This window comes from Mizuhopecten yessoensis, unplaced genomic scaffold, assembly GCF_002113885.1.
Source record: "Mizuhopecten yessoensis strain PY_sf001 unplaced genomic scaffold, ASM211388v2 scaffold11101, whole genome shotgun sequence".
Classification (NCBI taxonomy): Eukaryota; Metazoa; Mollusca; class Bivalvia; order Pectinida; family Pectinidae; genus Mizuhopecten; species Mizuhopecten yessoensis.
Genome location: NW_018408880.1, coordinates 1,184,829 through 1,210,230, shown reverse-complemented (window position 1 = coordinate 1,210,230; position 25,402 = coordinate 1,184,829). Strand labels below are relative to the sequence as shown.

General features: G+C 31.4%; 1 protein-coding gene across 23 annotated transcripts in view; it reads left to right on the top strand.

Annotated features, from left to right (window-relative positions):
• Positions 1–25,402, top strand: part of LOC110465752 (cytosolic carboxypeptidase 2-like) — a 182,256-nt gene that overhangs the window by 146,133 nt on the left and 10,721 nt on the right. For 14 of the 23 annotated variants that reach the window (XM_021521794.1, XM_021521795.1, XM_021521796.1 and 11 more), the window contains 8 exons: positions 4,321–4,392; positions 8,163–8,192; positions 12,345–12,479; positions 12,810–12,869; positions 15,016–15,093; positions 19,041–19,257; positions 21,833–21,899; positions 23,287–23,457. In XM_021521794.1, coding sequence (XP_021377469.1) covers positions 4,321–4,392; positions 8,163–8,192; positions 12,345–12,479; positions 12,810–12,869; positions 15,016–15,093; positions 19,041–19,257; positions 21,833–21,899; positions 23,287–23,457 — 830 coding nt within the window. Of the gene's footprint in view, positions 1–4,320; positions 4,393–8,162; positions 8,193–12,344; positions 12,480–12,809; positions 12,870–15,015; positions 15,094–18,571; positions 18,756–19,040; positions 19,258–21,832; positions 21,900–23,286; positions 23,458–25,402 lie in introns of all 23 variants that reach the window. The other 9 variants (XM_021521803.1, XM_021521816.1, XM_021521811.1 and 6 more) reach the window with 7 other exon arrangements.

The following is a 25,402-nucleotide window of genomic DNA, read 5'->3' as shown; positions in this document are numbered from 1 at the left end:
GGCCCAATGGAGTCTGTGTGCTAAAATAAAATTTCTTCATTTTCCTTGTTTAGAATCAGAGGTGCTAGTTTCAAATACTTTTCAGTCTTAAATCTGCATGCTAGATATTGAATAAAGTGGTTTTATTGTTTTTTGTCACTTTGAATAATATTTCTGTTCATGTTAAAAACAAAAATCAACTCTCTGTATAAATATATCAGGTGACCGTTAAGGCCCATGGGCCTCTTGTTCATTTAAACCTTCTTCAGTAATAGCAGTGATATTTCAACTTCTTGTATACATGTTTTTTAGAAGTACTGAAGTAATTTAACTCATTCACCCATGAAAACACATTTGACCTCTTCCAATTCAAAAGTTGGAATAGTTCATTATGAAATTTCAGGGGTGAATCAGTTAAAAAGAGTGGGTTTTTTTTAGACTGATTTTATTTTTATTTGAACCTATCACTAAATTTTGAACCAAAATCAAATCTATCCTGTAATGCTGTAAGTCAGGATTCGAAGCATTTTGATTGGTTGTGCTGCTCAAGTGACCATATATGGTGTTGAATCATTGAGATCAAAATACAGAACTTGAATGGTCAAAGGGCAAACCCTGTCTTAATCCTGTGTGATAAAACAAGACTCACAGTGGTACCAAGGGGAGATAATTTGGAATATTTTTATTGTAACTGACTCGCTTTGGTTTTAATTAATATGGGATGGATATTATATAGTACTTGAGAAATTGAAACCTTTGCAGGAAAATTAACAGGAATAAGGGGACATAACTGAGAAACAAGAAACAGGATTATGAAAACTAATGTAAAGGGACATAACTCAAAAACCATTAACAGGATTATGAAAACTAATGTTCATTAAAAATTGTGGAATAGGTCATCGGTTTTGTTAACAATTTCATAAACAGAAAAGTATTAACAAAATTTAGTTAGGAATGGAATAAGAAAGGAAATAAAGATATAATGTTTAAAATGATTTTAATTGTTTTTTCACTAAATTGTATTTTAAAAAATATTTAATGTATTACTTCATGATTTGTTTTATTCAGTAGAAGTTAATAAAATCTTTCCCAAATTTAAGACCAAGACAAATAGTAGCCAGTTTGCTGTTGGTAATTTAAGACCCCTTAACTGCTAGTTTAGCTCCTAAAGTGGAGAACAATTGTTTAACAGAGGTCAATATTGTTCAACACCTCTGCTAAGGGTTGATCCTGGAATCTCGGATCTGATGGCCTGCCAAATAAATTTTCCTTCCTTTTCTAAGGTTTGGTACTTTTTGTCAATACCTCCCAGGAGCACAATTGTGACATTACAATTACATGAGTTAGCCTGAACTAGGGACCTTTGGTTTACTAGTCTGATGGTGACGTAATGAGTTCAAAAGAAGTTCTTCACAGCCTAGTCAATAGGAAGTGGGTAAAATTTTACCAGGGTGAGACACGTAGCCCTTACACTGACTGTCCAGCATGCGTGAAGTTTGTGTATACCCTATGGTACAGGGTGGATAGAGAAGTCATGTACAAATAAAATCGCAGACAAAGCAGTCGGAGGTGGGGAAATGGTCTAAGTGTGGCTGAGCTAGGTCTCTGTCAAATGTATTTCACCAGGAATCTATCACAGCACTTCAGATTACTAGTTTACTAGTCCAACTAATTAAAATCAACTTTATTTATTTTACAACAATTGTGAAACAAGTTGTTTCACTTATATAAATCACTCTTGTTGGCCTGGATGAATGCAGACGGGGGGAGGAGTCTTAATGTGGGAGGAAACCGGAGTACCCAGAGAAAGCCCACATGGTCGGGCAGATGACCCCATACATTTTCGCGTCCAGTCGGGGAATCAAACCCAGGCCTCCGATGTGACACCGTCACTTTGAACCACCCAACTAATCTACAGAATGAGTGAACATGAAATTCCAGCTTGGGAAGTGATCGACCTCAGTGACTAGATCGTTCACCACTTAGGCCTAATTCTAATGTATAGATACAGCATTAGTATATATAGCTCAACCATTTCACTTGCATGATAAGAGTACCACGACCAGCAGTATACTGATTTTAACAGCTTTATGACCCTCACACCAGTTTTCATAGAATTTCTAGTCATAAAAGTGGATCTTTAATAACTAAAGCTTCATTTGTTTTTTATAAAATATTAATTTCACCTAATTTCAATCAAATAAAGTGAAAATTTCTAGCATTTTATGGCTTATGAACCAAAATATATAAGAAAGGATGAGTGTCTATAAGGCCCTTTTTTGGGCCCCCCAAAAATCCCACTTTCGGTCAAACTTTTACCTTAGTTTTTCCGCATGCAATGCAATAGGAGATTTTTGAACAAGTTAAGGAGGTGAATATCGGAATATACCAGGGCCTTAAAAAAGGGCCTTTTTGACACTCATCCTTTAACGATCGAACTTCTACACATTTCAACAGTTCAGATTGCTAAAATTTCATGAATTTGAACCCATTTCACTCACAATCTCATTAACCTTTTTTTTTTTTTTATAAATTTTAGATTTTGATGACATGAATAAAGTGTAGAAATGTTTTAGGTAATGTGTAGACATAATTTGTTACCCATATTTCTATCAAAATTTTTTGATTTTAATTATCAAATTAAAAGAAGAGTTCAATGTTATGATATCATTTTAAAATGATTTTTTTAAAGGTAATATTTATACTTGTTTCAAATTTAATATTAAATCAAGCTATGTTGCAGTATTAAAGTATTAGATTTTCCTGTCACTTGCAATTCTCTTGGCTTATTGAAGCTGCTTGCTTCGTTTTGTTATCTTATTTTTGATTGGCTTAAATTTGTTGGCATCAAGCATGTTCGCTACCCTTCCTGCATTGAGTCCTTGTGTGTTTATCTTAAGTTGGAATGAAAATATTTCTTATTTTTTTTTATTCAAGATGGCTGGATACATTTCTGAGCTTGCTTTTTTTTTTTTTGAAAAATTGGTTTTCTTAGTGATTTTCAAAAGTTGCATATAGATACATGTGCTTCATTATATGTTTTATTGTTTGTCAAGAAATCATTGTAATAATAGGATAGTGTTCAACAGCTGTCGATCTAATAGTGGCGTTGTGATACATTATATAAAAAGAAGGTTTTGCATATTTCAAAGATGTAGACTTTTGATTTGAAGTATAACACAGAAATGTTGACAAAGTTTGGTGACTAGTTCTGAAGCTAATAAAAGTAGTTGTACATGCATACAAAAATATAAACTCATTCACCCCTGAAGACACATTTGAACTCTTCCAATTCAAAGGCTGGAATAGTTCATTATGAAATTTCAGGGGTGAATGAGTTAAGGACATTAATAACCCCCTCTATACCCCTACCCAAGATAATATAAAGATGTACAATATGAATTTGTAGAGTAAAAAAATATTTCATTTGATATCTCTGTCACTGCCAACATATGTCATGGTCTAAATTTCTATAATTAATTTTAAGTCCTCTTCAGTATATCTCAAAAATCCTATCATAATGACAACATTTCATTAGAATTATTGTGGCAATAGAGCAAGTTTTTTCCCCCAATTGTATTGCACATTTGAGGACTATTGACCTAGAATTAGGAATATTTCTGTAAGATAAATGCTACAAATAACCATAAATTAGTTATATTAACACAACCAGAGTGTCATGATTTCAGTCAAGATACTGTCAAACTCGTTTATCGGAACAGCCATTAGCTTACAGTCCTAGCATTCAGGGCCTCATTGGTCAAATTCCGAGTTACTAATGCAGAGTTTCAATGCATTACTTTTGAGAAATATATGAAAATTGACAAATTTGAAAATATACTAATGTAATAAAGAAGGATACGCTTATCAAGCATAGAAAAACTTGGCCTTGATCAGGACAACATATCTGTCCGAAGCATCCAGAAGTTTTCCTGAACTACAACGTTCTGACATAATTAATTGTTCTTGTTTCTAGACTAAATTGTCTGTCCTTGTGTCCAGAAAGGTATCTGTCCTAGCATCCATGCCCAAAATGCCCCCAAAATTACAAGTTACAAAGAAAACATACCTGTCTGAGTGCCCAGAAATCACCTTTACCACCCTAGGGAAAATTACTTTTCTAAACAGGTTTTTTCACTGTACCTGAATTTTCTCAGGATTTCCTTGCATTAAAACAATGCACCACATCAATACTTTGATTTATTCTAATATTTACAAAGCATGTTTTTTAATAATTAGCACTATCTACTTTTGTTGTTTTATATTAATTTGCATGTGGTTATTTGCATATTCATGATTTTGACCTTTGACCTTTGACCCCATTGGCTTTTTAACCTACAGGCATTGCCCACTATTACTTGTTCTGATGCACTTCACGACAACCTGGGTCACTCTGTCAATCAAAAAAAGCAGGTAAGTCTGTGTTAGGTGTTGCCTTAGAAACCGGAGCAAAATCAAATACAGCTTTTTTTCTTAAACTCAAAATTTGAATGCCTGTAAGAATGTGCATATTGTAAAATCATATTCAAGAAGAAGATAGTTGAGGGATTACTTCAATGTCAGCAGGGGTTGTTGTTTGTTAGGTTATAAAGAGCACACACACACACAAGAAATGACATATAATACAGATAAGGGCTGTCACAATATATCAGTAAACAGGTATAACGCAATACACAGGTATATCGTATCGTACCACAATACAGAGATGAAACATTGCTTTATCGCAATATTTTTCAAAAGCTTATTTTTATGTATCTGCGCAAATTACTACAAATTCTAACAGATATTCCAATAAGCAAAAAGCAGGCTTTTAATAGTGGTGGGAATTAGTTCAAATTGTGTAATCGATGGTTGGTTTGACAAAAATCTTTAATCTATGTGATCCATATTATATATGATTAAGTTTGATAACATTCTGACAACAACTTATTATGAAATTGAGCACATCCTTCCTATGACAATATATTGGGATACATATCGCAATATATTCATTCTGTATTGCAATATATCATGATACATTCTTGGCGTATTGTGACACCCCTAATACAGATGGTTTCCAATCATGAACGTATGTAAAATGTCTTGTAAAGTGGTGATATTTTTTTTAACTAAGATTTTGACATTCAAATTAGCAGACAATTAACTTTGGTACAAAAATTGAAATGCACATTCCATAAAAAAAAAAAAAATGGGAAATAATCTTAACATAGAGAGACAAATCTAAAGAAAAAATGAGATGATGTCTCCAAATGGAGTTAATCTTATAAAAATATAATTATATTTACAAAGGAAGATTTACAATCTTTTCAAATGTAGATTATTTTTAAAAAGGGGTGACCTTCATATTGGCAAAGAGATTATCTTTACAAAGGGGGATAATCATCACAAAGGTAGATTGCTTTTGTATGGAGATATATTCTTTACCAAGGGAGATAATCTTTACCAAGGGAGCTAATCTTTACCAAGGGAAAAAATCTTTACAAGGGGAGATAATTTATAGTATAGTTGATGTGTAGGTGTGTTCGTGATGTTTAGAGCCCCAGTGTTGTGTTCACTCACAGAAATCAACCAACATCTAACCTGTTAAAATCTACCCGTCATTTCCTGCACGTACGTCTTAACGTTTTCCTGTGTGGTGTCTAGTAATTTAGTTTGTCAGGTTTAAATCAATAAAATCATTAATAGTACCAATTTTCTTCTTTATTATTTCTTAAATATGGAGTGGTACATTTTTGAATAGGAACAAATGACAAAGTTGAATTTGATAGAGGAAAACAATAAAGTCTTCAATTTTTTGTGTCAACTATATTCCTGTGCCTACAACTTTACATATTTTTACATCAACATGATATTCATAAAAATGTGCTGTATTAATCTTATCGTTAACAAGCCTACGCACAATGGACAAGGATTAAATTTGAAACAGATGGTAAAATCGTACCCAATCCCTCCCCATCTAAGATTGATCAAAGTGGACCAGTCTAAAAGGACAGCTGATATAAGTTCAAAACAGTTGCCATTGTAATCCCAAGATGGCCTCTCTGGTTACCAAAAACCATATTCTGGATCACAGAATGTCATGTTGACGACTGCGGAAGTCAGTCCAAGTTTTAGATCTTTGGGTCCATGCAGTGAAAATTCTTTCCTCAAGATCAAGAAAATCAATGGAAATGAGAAAACTTTGCCATTTCGCAATATTGGGTACTCAAACAAAATGTCAATACAGTATGACTGGGATCCCCAGAAGTAGAAAACATTTGTACATTCTGGTGAACCTTCCGATATTAAATGCGGCAGACATCAAAAATTGATAATTCACACATCGGAACAAGTGCAAACATTGGTCAAAAGGACGGTGAGGCTGAGGAGAAACTCAGATTATTTTTAACAGTCAGTGATGTGGATATATCTGTGGACTCAAGAAAAATCATTCTACTCAAAGATAAATGTTCAGATTTAAAAAAAATCAAGGTCAGCACCCTGTTTCCATGGTAACAGTATTGATTATCACTTTGATGAATATCACTCTGCAGAAATGTCATTGAGAGCAAGTCTGTTTCCCACAATCAAATGAGGGGAAAAAATCAAAGATTGTTAAGAAATTTTGAAATCACAGAATAAATGATCTGGAATAACAGTAACATTTAGTAGTTTTGGGAAAATATCTTTGAGAAGAAAAAAACGTATGATTGAGAATTGAAAAAGTAAAGGGATCGTTTACAGACAAGTCAGAAATTGTATTTCCAGGATTCAATGCTTCTAAGCAGACTTATGTTATTCCGTGTCTATATAAGTAACAAATTGCCTGTCCTGTCCTGTTACCTATTACAGTCAGAGAGCTTTCTATCGAGTTAGTTTCTCCCCAAAAATCGTTGTCAATCAAATACGTCCCAGCATGCTGCGGGTACCAAATTATACAGCTGGGTAGATCATTGTACAATGACAAAACAGATAGCTGGACGATAAATGTACATATAACTGATGTGTTACAGTGTTTATATGCTGAATTTCGGGCAAACATGCGCTACACGTAATCTGTGTTTGTGGACTTGGATAATAATCACACTGGTTTTAAGTGAAATGCACATGACTCAGAGGTCTGCAAAGATAGCTTGTGTGGTAGATTTAGGTAATTCATAGATTTTAATCATTTGTGTTCTAAATTGAAACGTTATGGAATGAAACGTTTATTGGCATTTCTGGTTTGTTTAGAAAAGACTGTTCTGGTAGATACAGCTGTTTAGCTTTATAGTTGAAATTCAAGTTTTTAATTCCTACTCAAGTAGTTGAGTGAAGTTTACATAGTAAAATTCAACATAAAAATTATTCCTTTATAAGCTCAGTATTGTCTGTATTTTTTTTTATAATTGATGTTAAATTAAGACGAGTGGATTGTTGAAACAAGTAAAATATTCTTGTTATTACTGTAGACTGGCCCCCGTCTCTGGAATCTTTTATTTAAAAACGAAGTTATGATACTGTAATATTTTTGGGTGTCTGATTCTAGATTTGAAAAAAACAGGGGGAGATAATCTAGTAAAAGAATGTAGTTAGACAATTCCGTATATCAGTCAAACTTTGGAGCAAAGGAATTATTTAGTATTTTTAGGACTGATAAATCTATGGCTATAGTGATTAGCTGTGGTTATAAAAATTATGTTTCTTTTGAAGTTATGTTTTTCATATGGCCTGTTTTGAAATGATGACAGAAGTACACCATTGTTAACTATTGTAAATATCCACCGCAACATCATTATTTTCGTTAAACAATTGTTAGGCATTTTTTGCGAGATTGAAATAATATATAACAATTATTAAACAATATTGAGTCTTCAAACGTTTTAAGGAGTGTTGTTGCACATGGTTCCTATAAAATATGCTGTATTAATTTTGCAGGATATTCATAATTTTAACAAAATTTTATGAATTACACATATATATTGATGAGGTATTAATAACATCAATACAAATAAAAAATATTTGATAGTCTTAAATACCCTGTGATGCTGGTAGGTTAGAGTCACCACCGCTATTTGTGACTTCCACTTGGTCAATCAATGCTCATGAGAAAGAAAAGGACATTTAAGGATAATTCTCAGAGAACAATAAACTTTCTCCATACCCAATCCTATGTTCTTATTTAGGTTTCAATAAAGAGTATTTTGAGATGATTTTAATTGCAGTTTGAACCTTTCAAATGCTCCAAATGTATGGTAAGCAGTAGACTGTATTTGGATTGAATCACTTGTAGTTGTTTGATCTCTTCATGAGGAGTAGTTTTCTTTATATATCAAGACACAATATATCAATACTTCTATCTTTCTTGACCCAATGGATATTTTTTTTATTTCCTTTAACTTTTGATACATTTAATTATCTTCCACAAATTATCAAATATTTACATAGATATATTTATATGGATATTTAATTAAGTTGGTATTTTTGGGGGTTAATATGGAATCAATTTTCTAATCATCATATTTGATATTTTGTTAGATCTTGTTAGATCAGATACTAATATCTTGCATTAATATTTTTTTTAGCTTTTTTAAATTTTGCAAAAGTGCATTAAAGTTTAAATGTTTTTTAATTTATAAACATAGTTTTGTGTTATCTGTGGTCATTAGAAATTTATATATGAAAGATACTTTTTCTCTAAACATACAGTATGGAAGCATTCATTCTTAACTATTCATAAATTATAGATTACAATTTCTCATTCTTAAAATATTATATTAATTTAGTAATATATGATATATATTGAGAACCTACCTCTAACCTGATTCAGCTTAATATTAATGCCAATCTCTCAGTCTCTTTTGATCATTTAAGATTCCTTTATCCAGCTGGAAAAGGGCTCATATTTCTAATTTAGGGGCAAATCCAAAGAGCAATCCAAAGTAGGCGTGGTTGTGAAAGGTGTTTTAAGGCTGCTGGGTTTGAATTTAGCTGAGCAAACCTGTCTTGTTTTGCAACTTATAAGGAACAGCAGTACTCCCCGTCATAATGTTAAAAAGTTTTGGTACAGAGGCAGCTCAAAACCGATTTCCTATAAAATTTAGTGAAACAAGAAATATGATCAGATTAAGAAGACAGGAATTAATTTTGTGATAGAGTTATCTCCCTTAAGGATAGCTGCTATCCTTTATACATTATAGAAATGATTTTTGATAGAGTAACCTCCCTTGTTTCCCTTAACTTTTATCATTATTAACCGTTCATTAGAATAAAAAGTCTTTACATTGTTTAGTACCTTTTCAGTGTTCATTTTGATACTAACAACTTCTGTGAATTGAACTCTTTTACAAGGAGGTTTCATTCTCAAAGGCAGATAGCATATATCTTTAAATATATATCTAGAAGCATTTTTTTGTGTGTTTTTTTGTAGATTTTCAGTATCCAACTAATAAAGTTCAATTGAGTATTTTATTAGCATACCATGTGTTATTATTACAGATTCTCCTTAATGCAATATTTCTTGTGTACATTTTGAGATAAATTCTATAGCATACTATATGAATTAATGTTATACTACTATACAACCACACAACCTATATAGTGCACCATATATTCATTAATCTAGTGTTTTGATGCCTTTTAACAATTAAAGTGAATCCACAGGTTTTCCCAACCCAGTCCATGCAAGCAGGATATGGTGTTTCAATGTCTGAAATGTTCAACAAAAAAATGGATTTATAAATTTTACAAATTTAAGAAATAAGTGAAATATATTTGGTCGCAGGCCTTTCTTGATTTCAATCTGATGTTTTTCAGTTTATAGATATGAATCATTCACATTTTTTCTATTAACCGAAATTTGAGAATTCAGTTAAATTGGAAAATATTTAAAAAAAAACAAAAAACTTTCCTCATATTTTCTAAAGTTGTATTCAAATATTAAGATAATAACATAATAGCAATTTTAAGGATTTTCAGGATTGTTGAATTTATATTTCAATTTTATGCATTATTCATTAATAAAGATCGATGTGTTTTAATTTTAGCATAAAATGTTATTTTCGCATTTCCATTCTTGTCCTTAGCCGTCTGTCTGTATTCGCAGACCCAAGGTTGGTTGTTTACCTACAGATTTAACGAGTGACGACACTTAGCAGTTGATGTGTCCATGTCTGCACCGTAACATGTTGTAGAGCACACTACTTGGAGTCGTGGTGATATCTAAACATGCTTTCAAAAACCTTTCTTGAAATTCATGACGTATGCTCACTTACATACTGAACCTCGGAGATATATCAGAACGAAATCGAAGGCAGGCGGTAAGCTATTTGATTTGTTTCGGGTGAAAAAACCTGACCAATCACTCAGCTGATATACCTGTCCTTTGAAGATTACAGAAAAGAGTGACAATCACTCAACTGATATATGATATACCTGTCCTTTGAAGATTACAGAAAAGAGTGACATCTAAATTAAAAGATGACCAATTTTACCATTGCGATGTTGCAAAATTCTTTTGATGTATATCAAAGGATCAAACTAGTCTAATTGTATCATCCACAAAGTGGTGCATACAGTCATCAATTTTGTCATGATATTCCAAGGGTGCTGGGAACTGAAGAGAGCCTAACCCTTCAAATTTTGAGGATGTCAAAATACACACGTGACACACTGTGTCTGTTCCACCTAATAAAGGTCTGCAGTACACACTTGTAGCAGTGTCCATGCAAGAGTTTGTGTGTATCGACTACTTTATCAAAACGTTGCAATATCTGCCAGATCATTTCAGACTACAAGGTCAAAAACTTTTTTAGTCTTGCCAATTTTTTTTGTCACATTTCTGATTGATCATACTTTTTTTTTTTTTTTTTTAACTTAGAACATTTTAATCATTGAAAGTCAGTTAATTTTGTCACAAATTTGAAACTGAAAATAAAATTTCAGCTGCTTCATCGTTAGGTTAGTAATTTTTTTAAATAATTAATTTTAAAGGAATTAATTTTAAAAAAGTATCTTTTGTTAATATGTGATTCAGGTGAATTGCTTAATATCAATAACGACACAGTTTGATAAATTTCAATCGATTACTTGAAAAAGTCAAAGCTTACTTTACAAACAAGAGCAAAGTCACATCTTCATAACATTTAACTTAAACTGTGTTTATTAGCACCATACATCAGTTGTGTTGTTGTGGAACACTATTAGAATATTTGTTGTGAACTGCACATCAGCACAATTAAACAACACAATGTTCTAGTGGGTTGTAGTCTACATAAATCAAGAGGTTTGTTGGAAAAAAAATTGACATTAAATCTCTTGAAAAAATCGTGAGCACTGCATTTAGCATTTTAGCATTGCACACATTTTCTGCAGAAAATTTGTGACAGAATGCAAGGACCTCAGATATAAATTATTTCTGTAAAACGAATAGATTTAGATGATATTATTGTCTTATTAAAAAGTACCATGTCCGCGAAATGTTCTCACATTTAGAAATAAAAAAGTTCATTGATCAAAGATTTTGATTTTATGAACAAATATTTCAGATGCTGAAGCGGGTGTGTTCAATGCCATTTTGGTCTTGTATAAGACCTAAGGTAGCCAATACATGTGAATGCATTATAATACACATCTCTATCTATTTGGTTACTGCAGTTTTTATATATATAAGCATATCTCGTAAAGTTGTTGTCACTTTTGTCAGCATGCTCAAATATAATGGATGCTGATTTTAATTAGTTTGATATTTTCATTATTTTGCATGCAATTTTTAATAATTTAATTATTTCTTATCATTTTTGTATATTTCTATTTTTTTAATATGCTTATGAATTATTTTGTTATAAGTTTCATCAAAATCTTTCATTCCCAGTGTTAACTTTTAATTCCAAATATATTTACAGAAAGAAAGTCATCTTTGCCGATGAAATAAAATATTTGAAATATTTATTTTTATCAATTGATAACTATATTCTCACACAAATTAAATTAAATTTTTGTAATTTTGATACTCATGAATTGCAAATAGAAATCTTCCGTGAATATTGATTCATATAATAATACCTTTCAAAATTGAAAAAGTATCCATTTACTTACAAATTCAAAAATTGTAATGAAATCTTCCGGCATATTTAACAAAATAAAGTACACATGAAAGTAGAGTGATGTACATAAGTCAAGTCCATACTGAAAAAAAAAAGGTTTCTAACATAGCGGAACTCTTTTGGAAATGTTATGTCAGAGTAAGCCGGCATATAGCCTTGATAAAGCCAGTTCAAGTTGTTGTTATGTATCAGTATAAAAATAAAGATAAATCTAGAAAATAATCACTTTTTAAGTCAATGATTTTTATTTCAAATGATTAATTGTGAAAGTAGTTGTACTTACAATTTGTTTTTGTTTTGCAGTCAAGTGCTAATCTAGAGAAATACATGCGAGCACAGAAGAAAGACGCCCCACATTTTGTCAGCAAGTATGAGGGACGTCGAAATGGTGGAATTCCCTGTTTCTCGGAAGAGCGGAGTTTAGAAAGAGCTGCAAAGGTTTGGATGTTTAAATTGATGAGACAAGAAAAATTGTCTTTATCAATAAGTGTTTAAAAATTAAATTGTTGACAGACAATTAAAACAAAATGTATCATAGCTTCTTTCAAACTACATTTTATTGAATTTGTATTAGAAATTTACAGTTCAAAAGTAAACACTTATTTATGTTTATTAACTAAAACAAAAACAAAAATATCTCATTAAAAATCTTAATAACTTTTTCTGATATTAAATTTTCTATGAAATCTTTCATGAATTTTGTTTGTCTGGAATTACACACAAAAAAAACCACCCATGAAATTTTATTTTGTGATTAAATGTTTTCAGAGGATGGCAGAAATGAAGAAAAGAACAGAGGACGAAAAACGAAGAGAAATGGCCTTCTTTGTAAGTATTTTTATGAAAAAAATGTGTTATATCCTACATATTAAAGAAATTATTCATAAAATAAAATGGGGTCTTAATACAGCTTTAAAACAATTAAATACTTCTTGATTAAATTTCAAAACCTGATAGTATGAAATTAACCTCCCAAGTAGAACTTGATTTTAAAGGTCTTGCAATCAAGATAAAATTGTCATATTCAGTTATAAATGTTTAAATATTTGTATCAAATTCCTGAATTTTTCTATGAATTATTGACATGCAGATGTGTATTTAAGTGTTATTATGATAAAATTAGGTTTATTTCTACTGCCATAGTTAGATTTGTTTTCAGAATTTAATATAAGACAGTTTCATCTTTCAGAGCTTAAATTAAATGGTTCCCATTATGTTAAATGTACATTACGTAACTATTATGAAATATTCATCTGTCATTATCAACAGACAAATTCATATAAAATATATCTAGAAATATATTTTACAAAATTACAATTGTTCAAAATTAAAGTTTCTGGAAACAGAAATAAAAACCAAAAAATAGAAATCAAGAAGTGGAATTTGGAACCCATCCCCTGTTGAGACTATATACTTCACAAGTTTTACTACCCAGGAATTGTAAATACATAGTATCAAAATAAAAGCGGAATACATCATCAAGGGAAGTTACTCTAAGATAGAATTTCTATTTTTTACATGTATAAAGATACAGCTGTGAAGTGGAACTCTTCTTTGTTTTAATAACTTATGAAATGGTACCCTTTACCTTAAGCCTGTACATGTCAAACTTCAATTTGGCCAGAGTTTCGCTCTGTGTCAAAGGGCTACAAATTTTATGATAATATCAAACATATGTATCATTAAGTATACTACAGAGTTGAAATAAGAAATGTCTTAGAGGTGTGTCACATGAAGGTTATATGAAGGTATCATAATGGTTCTATTAATCACCCAGGTAATTTTACATGTATTAGTTTTTAAAACAGAAGTAGGGATTGGGGAAGAAAGGATTGTAAGGGGGTGTTTTAAGATTCAGAAATGGGATTGCTTGTGAAAATTATAGTAATTAATGGAGAGCAGGTGATTTTAGAAAGAATAGGTAAATATTGGAATATGGGTGATTAATAGGATCTGTCTACTAGTATTTCAATCTTTTGCATGGGTCTGTTTTCCTTAGCATAGCCTTAGATATAGTCAATAATGCATGTATGCTTTTTATAAAATAGTTTAGGTTATGTAAGATGAGGAAACTATGTTGAAAGCAAACGATATATAGTTACTGATCAACTTGTAAAATATTTGCGTTCTTCTACCATACCTGTCCACTGGGTTATGATTAAATACCAACCTTGAGGTAGATTTAAACATGTATTTTACTTGACACAAGTATTGATAGAAAGGTCGTGAGAATGCTCACATTTTATTTATTTTGTTTCTTTTTCAATTTTAAGCTAAATATCCCATACCCTTTCTCAATATTTTGGCAAAAAAATAACAAATCAATTTTTCATAAACATTTGGAAATTAAATTACACAGATTTTTTTCCAATACTCATTTAACATATTTTCACAGTTTTGAAGATGGAGTGTGAATTAAAAATGGAAAGTTGGCCAAATCTTGTATATCACTAATTCCAAACCGTCATATACAATGTTTGATTGGTGCCATATTTCCCATTGTAAATCTAAAACACAGGGTACCATACCTTGTGTAGAGAATTTGTATGAGACACTCAATCAAACCTTCCACGGAGGTGCAGCAATGGAGATACAAATAAAGTGGTGGAGATTTTGTTTGATAATTTAAAAGTTTTTTTGATATCTAAATTTTTCAATAAAACATTATCACATGTTTTTAAATTAAAAAAAAAATGGGTTTAGATTGTTTTTTGTTTTATGGTAATGATATTTATTTTGAATTCCAGAATATAGCAGCCTGATTTTCAGTTCTAATAATTAACAAAAATAAGTTTTAAAAGTCTGTCTTTTCTCTTAATGTGTCTAAAATTAATCTTTATTAAACACTGTTGAGACTCTTGATGAGCAGGTACTTCAGTTTTAAGTTAGAATATAGTATTCTAGTTTGAGTATTAATCCTGCCTGTTGAATTATTATAATTAATTAGCTTGACTCTCATTGGTGTTTGATTTAGTCATGTGACCCGATGTGGGAGTATTTGGATAGAACTCGACCAACCACGGTTAACGTGAATAATCTAATGGACCATAACGTAGGTTCAACCTGTGTGTATGGTGATGGGAAGATGTTTTGAATTATGATTGGTCAATGGCTGTAAAAGTTCTTTTTTTTTATGGTGTTTCTGAATGATTACATGCACAAGAAATTAAAGGCCAGATTTTTAATATTGTGTAAAAATAACGTTTTTTAACGTGATGGAAATTAACTCAAAATAAGGATATCTTAAATATTCTCTACTAATTTTGGTTTGTGATGAATGGCTTTGGAAGTGTATGAGGGATGTTCGATATCACTTTTGAAGGTTCGAATTATACAAAGTGTGATTTCTTTTTTAAACTGGATAATTTTGATAACTTTGATATCCAAACAAAAGAATTATTTTAAAATTGTAAACAACTTCATATTTAGATACTGATACATACTTCAAAATATTGTTTAGAATTTGAATTTGATTTTCTTTGTATAAACGATTTTGGTGGATTTTTTAGTCTTTCAATATAGTGAGTGAAAAATTTCAATGATTAATAGATTAATAGTACAATTTATTTTTAAAGAGTCAGTCAAATGAAATTCAATTTATAACTCATTTCATGCTCACTTTTCATAATGAAAAATTGATAAATTTAGAGATTACTTATCATCTATCTACTTTCGACTAATTATTTAAATTTAATGAGATAATTAAGAAAAATCAGTTACTATTAATTAACATACCTTCACAAATATTGCAGATCCTTAAGATAGAACAGGTAAATTTCAAGGCATCAATTCATGCAATATTATGATATTTATGGTAAACTTATACTCGGGAGGTTTTGGATCGTTCATCAGATATTATTTATTCCACTGGTTTGTGAGGCTGGTAACTCATTGATTTGTATTCTTTTGCCTTTTTTGTACTCATAATCAATTCATTGGTTTTGTTCAGAGTATTGCATCTATATTTACTCTTTAACTACACAAGTCGTCCTTAAATTATATTCCGTTAAATAAATTTTAGAGAAAGAAAATAAACAATGAAGAAATGGAGATCACATTTCTAATCATTTGCTAATTCTCTGTTCAAATAATTTAAATTAAAGTTTTGTATGATAATATTGCCACACATTGAATCATAACCAAGAAAACCTAATTTACTGAATCTGAATCTTTCTAAGATATTCTTATTTTAAATCTATATATATTTTTGGTTGACATTCCGACATATTTTACTCAGTATTTTGTAAAGTAATATTTTTTTTAAACCACACATTATCGTCATAGCAACACAAGACTATTTCTTGTTTTCTTTATCCTGAAGATTTCCACCAATTCTACTATACCCATTAGTGAGAGAGCATGGTACATGGACACTTGGTTGAAACTACAGGTGGGGCTCCGGTTACCTCATCGCGTGGGTCTATATGTCGTGTTCGCTCGTCATGTTGTTGGCGTGGCGTAGGCTAGATTACGTGGTGAATGTGACGTGGCAGAGATTTTTCATATCACATTGGCTGCTCTCAGCTCCAATTTTATCCCTTTTTGACAAATGGACAAATGAAAAAAATGAAAATTCTAAACCAACATTTGCTCATTTTCTGTAGTTGTTATGCTTGAGGTTTTTTTAAAATGTAATTGGACAAATAAATTTTATTTACCAAAGAAGCCTTAACTTTAATGCTTCAGAGGGCCACAACCGATAAGGTTTAGTTTTGACAAAATTATGCCTAGTGCTAGGTCATTGTTAAATGAGGTTTCTTTTTTAAATCAATCAGTCCATGTGTTGAAAAATGATGGGGTGAAGTTAAAAAAAGGGTTAAATATGGAATTTTATTTAGAGATTCTTTATTAATAAGTTGATATTAATTAATTATATTTATTGTTTATGTTTATTTTAGATTTTTTTTTAAAGGTGTTGTGTCAAGATTTTACTGTATTTATTAAGGAAGGCATAAACTTTAACTAAAGTGAGACTTGACAATTCATACATATTCATCCATGGCAGCTAATATGTGACTATTTGGGCTAGTGTGTGATATGAAATGTGTAGTGGAACCTTTTTATACAGGACACCTCTGTGTCTGAAGGAAGCTAGATTGAAAGTTAATTTCATTCCAGTAATACTTACCATAACATACATATTCTGTACCTTATCCATAGAAACTACATACTTAAGTTATAGTATATCACATCATAAACAAATCTTTTCTGAAATATTTTCTTTATAGGAAGTAAGTATCTGGTTGATAGCAGCTGATATTCCATTGTTGTCTTAATTATGTTTTGATGTAAAAACTATTAACTTTAGCCTGTGTTGTTATTAATGTCATTAACCTGAATAATAAGACATTAAGGTTATCCTAAAAATAATGCTGGAAAAGTCCTGTTCTTGTGGTTCCTTATTTTTGTGAAATTGATAAAATGGTCAATTATGTTGGAAATATTTTTTACAAATTTTATGTGTAGTGAATCATGACACTTTCTGATGGATGAATGAATTTGCTATTAATTTTTTGGGTTGTAATTATGATAGCTGCAAAAAATTAGAACCCTTTTCACAACTCCCTTTCTTTCAATTCATGCAAATTTATTATTAACCAAAAGGGCCAAAATATTAGAAATGTTTGAATTTCAATTCCATGGTCAAATTTTTATTTGTAAAAATATGATTTGATTCCATATATTCCGTCTTTGCGTATTGCAGAGTTATCTTCTCTTGGGAGCAGGTATTGATTGTTACGTCATTGGTTTGTGCGAGAAAATTACGTCGTTTTGTCGAAAATTGATGACGTTACTCTCACAAACCAGTGACGTAACAATCAATACCTGCTCCCAAGAAAAGATAACTCTGCAAAACGCAAAGACGGAATAAGACATGCATGAGATATAGCTAGGGGACAGAGTTATTCCCCTTAGAAGCTAGACTAGACTAGATTAGACTCCACCATCACACAGAAAAAAAAATCATAAGTGAATCTATTACATCTTTCAGATGATAATAATACTTGTGTTAATTTGTTGGAAGACAATGCATGCATTGGTCTAATTTGTCCGGAGACATTGTATTAACTCATTCACCCCTGAAGACAAATTTGAACTCTTCCGATTTAAAAGTTGGAATAGTTCATTATAAAATTTCAGGGGTGGATGAGTTAACCAAATTATTATGCTGAGAGATGAACTGATCATCTGTGTAATTGGTGTTGCTTTACATTTAGATGTAAAGTATTTTGGGCCCATTTTGGTACGATGAGAAAAAAAAATTAAAGTTAAAAAAAGATACTGTTTGTAATTGGGGAAAATAGAATATTCAAATAAAATATGCTGATCAATGTTTTCGTCTTACTTTGACTACAGTTAACAAGTTACTCATGGCTAGTTATAGATAACATCTACTAACTCAAAAAAAAAATCGCTGCTAGTTGTATTGCTTGATGTATTTACTCATGTATGGCTTTTAATTCTTTTTCTTGCTCGGCTTCGTTACTCTGCATCATCACTCAAATCGTGTGACAATCGTGTGACTATAGTGTGAACTGGAAGATGGACTGTGTTCTTGTCCTCAGTCGTTGATGCCTGTTCATCAACAACTGAACCGATCACTAACAAATGATGAATTACAACGTCGCCTACAGGTGGCGCTGAGCGAGGGGACACCCAACATCGCCCAGACACTCGTAGGATTAAATATTCGTACAAGTTATACACATGCAGGTAAGTTTTGTTGTTATATAATGTTGGTGTACTGAAGACTTTAAGCTATTTCTGCTGAAACGTTATTCTTTGGATTTTTCATCGCTGTACAGGTGGCCAACTTGGCCTCTTGTAATAATAATGTTAAAAAAAAAATTAACATTAGGACTTAAAAAAAAATTGAAAACAAGAAAAAAATTCAAAGGACTATCTTTATGCAGAAATATCCCTTTACTCAGTACACCATTTTTGCTTTTAGAACGTTGAATTATGAATTATCTTCCTTTTTTCTTACGGCTTCATTAGTGTACGACAACTGATAGTGATGAGATGCCTGAACCAAGCTTTACACATTACCAGCGGAGAATTGTCTCCTTGCAACAGACACGACCTTTGACCCCACCAGCTTTGAGGCGTAATTTTCGCATAGCTTTGTGTGATGGCATGCCGACAATTGCGGAAACTCTAGCGAGGCTGCGGCCCAGAGAGTCGTCTTTTCTACGAAGAGAGTCAACATTTCTAGGTCTAGTTTATAAACGTGTGTTGTTTAAGCGTGGAGTGACCAGGAGTTTGACGATTTTTTTTTTACAGTCGTGTTGGAATTAACACTTTGTATTATTCACTCTTTGATCGCTTTTGCTGGGAAATAAACCTGTATAATATTATCAAGTGATGACAACCTCATTTTTCCCCTTTTTTCAAAATTTCTTAATTTGAAAATCAGATTTTTATCTTTTTTTAATTTTCAATTCAATATCTGCTGCAGTTTAACTTTTTGCCTTTTTCACTCTACATAATAAGGACAAATATCTCTTTCATCAAATTTCCGTATTCAAATTAGAAAAAAAATAAATATATGGAGTACCTATGTATTTTACCGAGGAAGGGCGAATGTTTATCTATTGTATGTTCTTGCAGTTTAAATTAATATTTTTGAAAAAAGCTTTTCGTTTCATTATTATTGAGCAACAGTAGATCACTTTATTTACATGAGAGATTAATTTTCACTTCAATTTGCATTGAGACTCATTAGCAAATTCATATTTTTTGCAAACTTAAATTCCATTGATGATTTCTTTCAATGTTGAAAAAGTATCCTCTCAATCACGAATTCAACTATTCGTTTATTAATTCTTCAGGCAAAGTACAGTAAAACCTCAATATAATGACCCTTGTTCCATTTGCCACCTCAGATACCACCAGTATATTTCCCGTAATTGCCATTTTTTTCTGTTTTTCTTAAGAATTCCTTTATACATTTCCCTCAGTTTACCACCTTATCCCTTTATAATGCCAACATTTCTCTGAGCAAACAGTGGCAGTATAACGAGGTTTTAATGAAGGCATTAAATAAAGTGATTTACCATAGTAGATGTGTTGCTAGCTTTGTGTGCTGTTGCTATAGCGATTGATACATGTCCTGAGATTTAAAATTCTATCAGACATAATTGGTTTGAGGTTTGAGGAACCTCATGTTAATCTGGACTGAAAGGGTTTTGTGCAAATCTAGCAAATTGAAAATGTGATTTATTACTTTCTTGATTTTTCTGTTGATTGGTTGTTTTTTTAAACCAATTTCTCCAGATTAGAGAGGTTCTTGTCTGTTTTACCTTTATTTGTGTGTTTTTTATGAGTTGTAAATTAGTGTTACTCCCTTGTTATGTTTTCCAGATAGTTCATAGAATATATGTCAAGTATAGTTTGCTAACAATTTGTGTGGAAATATTTGTGTGTGGGCTCTCTAAAAGAAGATTGCAGCTAAAAGAACGAACTATGATGCTATGGTGTTACTTTTAGATTTTACATTTTTTAAAGAAGAAAAAAAAATTCAGCGCTTCCATTTGTTTTAAATATGTTTAAAAGACAAATGATATAACTTAAGCTAACGGAAGAAATTTTAGAGTTGACACATACACGAAGAAGATTCAAGGTGTGTGAAATGCTTCAAAGTCACTAATCTTCAAATGTGTGATCTTCTTTATAACAAGTTATATATCTTACACTTTATACAAGCTGCAAAATCTGTAATATAGTGACATAATTCAGCAGAAATGTCTATTATAACACGGAATATTACTACAGTCTGGTGATAGACCTTCTTCTCATTGAGACCAGTGAAACTTGTCGCAATGACTGCAGCAGAAAATATCACGGTTGACCTTGGCTATTCCGTCTTTTCGTATTGCAGAGTTATCTGCTCTTGTGGGCAGGTATTGATTGTTACGTCATTAGTTTGTGAGAGTAACGTCATCATTTTTTGAGAAAACAACGTAATTTTCTCACACAAACCAATGACGTAACAATCAATACCTGCTCACAAGAGCAGATAACGCTGCAATGAAAAAAGACGGAATAGGGCTGTAATGATTCATCAAATCATATCGTGTCGTGATACTTTCTTGTGTATCATATCTTATTGCTTTGTTTGTCTGTATTGATATATACACACAAAAAAAATAAAAAAAAATCAATCTTTTTTTTTTATCGAACTTAAAAGAAGTCAAATTAGTTGGGTTTTCTTTGGAAACCTTCAGTAAAGATGTGGTCCACTGTGCAGTCATACCCAAAAGTACTAAAAATTATAAAATTATACAAAAATGTATTTTGAACGTAAATACTGTTTAAGTCTATGACAAAACTGTAAAGTCCTGCACTCAAATGTTACGAAACAGATATGTGTATCGTGATGCGTATGGTATTATAAGCATCGTAACCTTATACGTATCGTATGGTGAGTAATGCGTATTGATCGTTTCAGCTCTATAACCCTGGCTAGCTAAAAACTTGTTACACACTATATATATATATATGTTTATTTGTATATAATTCAGCTCAGATATGAATTTCTAGTTATGAAAATTAAAATGTCCATGTGAACGTAGATATAAAATATTTACCCAAAACACTGAAGACTATTTCCAACTAGTACATCACCAATCTTGGGACTCTTCATGCGATTTGAATTTTGAATGCAATTGAAAACTTCAAAAATGCATAAATTTTCATATTTCTTTTTACATAGGAAAAATTATAAAAACAGAATTGGTTTATTGATTTCACAATTTTTTTATCACTTTCTCTTTGCTTCAAATTTACAGCTGACACTTTCAGAGAAATGGCACCTGCAGTGCTGCCCTCTACAATTCCACAACCAAGGGAGATAAGGTAGGTCACATGGCATGGAGCTCGAGAGTCAAAGCAATGAAATGGTAGAAAATTTTGTTAAAACATATTTATGCATTTATATTTGGTATAATGTTTATTTATATTACCTGGTATTATAATTTGCATGCTTAGATAAATATAACAATTAGCTAAATTATCTAACTAAAAAAAATCATGTTATAATGTTGCACTAATATGGTTTATACCTAGTAATCCATCTTATTTTTAACATATTTTAAAATATTATTTAATACGGTCAAATATATCTTATCTTGCTTATGATGAGACCATGGATCTATTTTTCAATGGGTTCGGAGCTCATTTCCAAATTTTACCCTTCGCATTTATAGCCTTAAATTAATGGTACCGCTAGACTCAAGTCTCCGATTTTTTGAAGGACTAAAACACATATTCCTTACATGCTCAATGGCATGACGCACGTTAATGAATTGAAATCTTTATAGGTACGTTCTTTACAAAAACAAAATTTTCCAAAGCTTCTATTTGTTCCTATTGCATAGTCGAATTTCAATCAGAAACCATTTAATAATTTTTGTCGAAATTTAAATTAAGAGAGCAACAGGTTTGGACCTTGACATTCTGACAGAAAGATCTGTGTGATTTCTATTTTGAAAATATTCACACGTGTTGTTTTTTTTGCTTTTACGCAATTATCATTTAGAATTGACATGCTTTTCTAGCGTATAAGTAACTAAAATGTTAAGATGTGAATTTCTTCTATAAGAATCTGTTTAACTCATTCACCCCTGAAATGTGATAATGAACTATTCCAACCTTTGAATTGGAAGAGTTCAAAGGTGTCTTCAGGGGTGAATGAGTTAATAAATGGGTGGGCTTATAACTGAGCGTGGTCTTATCATAGGTTCACTGCAGTGAAATGTTTCTTCTATGTTGCAAATTATCTCAAAATGTGTGGGGCTTGTTTTTATTGTTGTTTTAATATAAAATCATAGCGAATTATGAAAATAATATACCAGGTATCTATACAGTAAAGGATTATATTTAGCAGCAATTATGCAAACATTACATTAAATTTTGTGCAAATTTAGTATGATAATGTAACACCATAAATGTGTGATTTGTTTCCTTTAAAATTGAATTTTGTTGATACTATTTAAAAAAAAAATCTAATTGAATTTGGGAAACTTATGAAGCTTATTCAAGAAAGAAATTGCAAAATCCATGTTCTGTTTTTTATAGCTGGTTTATATACTTTTATTGATATTACTAACCTTTTAACAAATATCATTTTTCAACTTTAAATTTTGGAGTTTGGTTATATGTGATAGGCTGTGCTGGCCTTCTAACATTTTATCTTGCTGTTTGATTGGCTAAGCTGACTAACAATGGCCGTGCTTTTTCACAGTTCTGAGGAAGGTGGCAGTGAAAGTGATGTAGAAGGTGTTTCTACCACCATTCCTGTCACGGCTCGAAATAACCCGTACCTCCACCGAGACACAACCACTCTCGGTAGTTTTCACCTGTCCGGTATAGGCGCGGGTAGCCATGTTTCCAATAACAACAAGAAAACAGCCAGGTATACACATTTGGCAGCCATATTGATGTTATAAATCAAACAGCATCTATCTTGTGTGTGATCTACGATATCTACCTGTTTTAAAAAAGAGAATGCAACAAAGCATAATTCGATTGTTTTCTGATCATTTAACTGATATATAGCCGTCTTGTTTCTGACACAGACCAATTCTGTCAAGACCAATAAGACAATGTCCATTTTTTTCATGACAGCCATATTCACTCCAGTTGTTTATTAACCAAGAACTATTTTGTTTTTTGATATATATGTATCACATTCCACCAGATTTATCTCTAATATTTGTAGTATATTTCATACCATCTGGTCTTATATCAGCTGCTGGAACTGTAGCTCTACCTCCAATCAACTCTATTATATGGTCCGATAACTAAAATTTCAAAATAAAGTAAAATTGATTTGACCTGGACTTCCTACAGCTAGTCTTATCATGACAAAAGTTGCCAATTTTCCCAGTTGTCATCCAATTATCATAACAGCAGATTGTCGGTGTATTACAATAAAGGTATTCCTTTCAGAAAGTTCCGACATAGAATTAGGATATGTTTCTTTTATAATAATTTGCATATAACATTTGTATTGCTTTATAAACATTGCTTGTATCTTGCAACCTTATAACCAGTTCATATTCAACTAATGCTTATTTGTATGCATGACCTATAATTATTTATTTAATATCAGTTTTAAAGATAACTAAATATTTTGTAGTAGAGCCTAGCTTTACCGACACCTAACTTTTAAAGTTGTAACTGTAATATACATTGAAACCTGACTATATTGACACTTGCAATTGACATCCTGCAGTATTGGACATAAATGTATTGCCCCAAAACATGTCATAGTTACGCTATTGTTACTCCTAACTTACTGACACAAACAAATTCAGTCCATGTCCTTATATTTATGAATATACCTTTGCAATGCGTTTTACTTTAATCTTTTGTAAATTGGTCATGTTAATGAGTTGATAATATTTTTATGTGAATACTAAATCTATTACTACCTTCTGTAGAGTTGGCCCTGTATTTACATGATGTTTTTCTGACAAACCACCATGCCATGTGAAACCTTACTCTTTTTATACCTGTATCACAGGTCTGACCTTTTCTATATAAATACCTTCATTGAATTATGTGACATACTAAATCTATTCCTACCTTCTGTAGAGTTGGTCCGTATGTACATGATGTTTTTCTGACAACCTCTATGACGTGTGAAATCTTACTCTTTTGATACCTGTATCACAGGTCTGACCTTTTCTATATAAATACCTTCATTGAATTATGTGACATACTAAATCTATTCCTACCTTCTGTAGAGTTGGTCCGTATGTACATGATGTTTTTCTGACAACCTCTATGACGTGTGAAATCTTACTCTTTTGATACCTGTATCACAGGTCTGACCTTTTCTATATAAATACCTTCATTGAATTATGTGACATACTAAATCTATTCCTACCTTCTGTAGAGTTGGTCCGTATGTACATGATGTTTTTCTGACAACCTCTATGACGTGTGAAATCTTACTCTTTTGATACCTGTATCACAGGTTTGACCTTTTCTATATAAATACCTTCATTGAATCATGTGACATACTAAATCTATTCCTACCTTCTGTAGAGTATGGTCTTATGTAAACAACATTTTACCTACCTGACTACATTGAATTTTATTTCACCACTACAAGTCTGGTTTGATATACAAAATATTTACTGGTATACCAAGTGACATACTAAATCTATTACTACCTTCTGAAGAGTTTGGTCCTGTATGCACAAGAACCACTATGCTATAGGGCATCCTAAATCTTGTAATACCTGTATCACAGGTCTGACCTTTTCTACACAAGACATTTACCTGTCAAACCATTTTATCTTGTATAGGAATTGAACCATGTGACATACTAAATCTATTACTACCTTCAC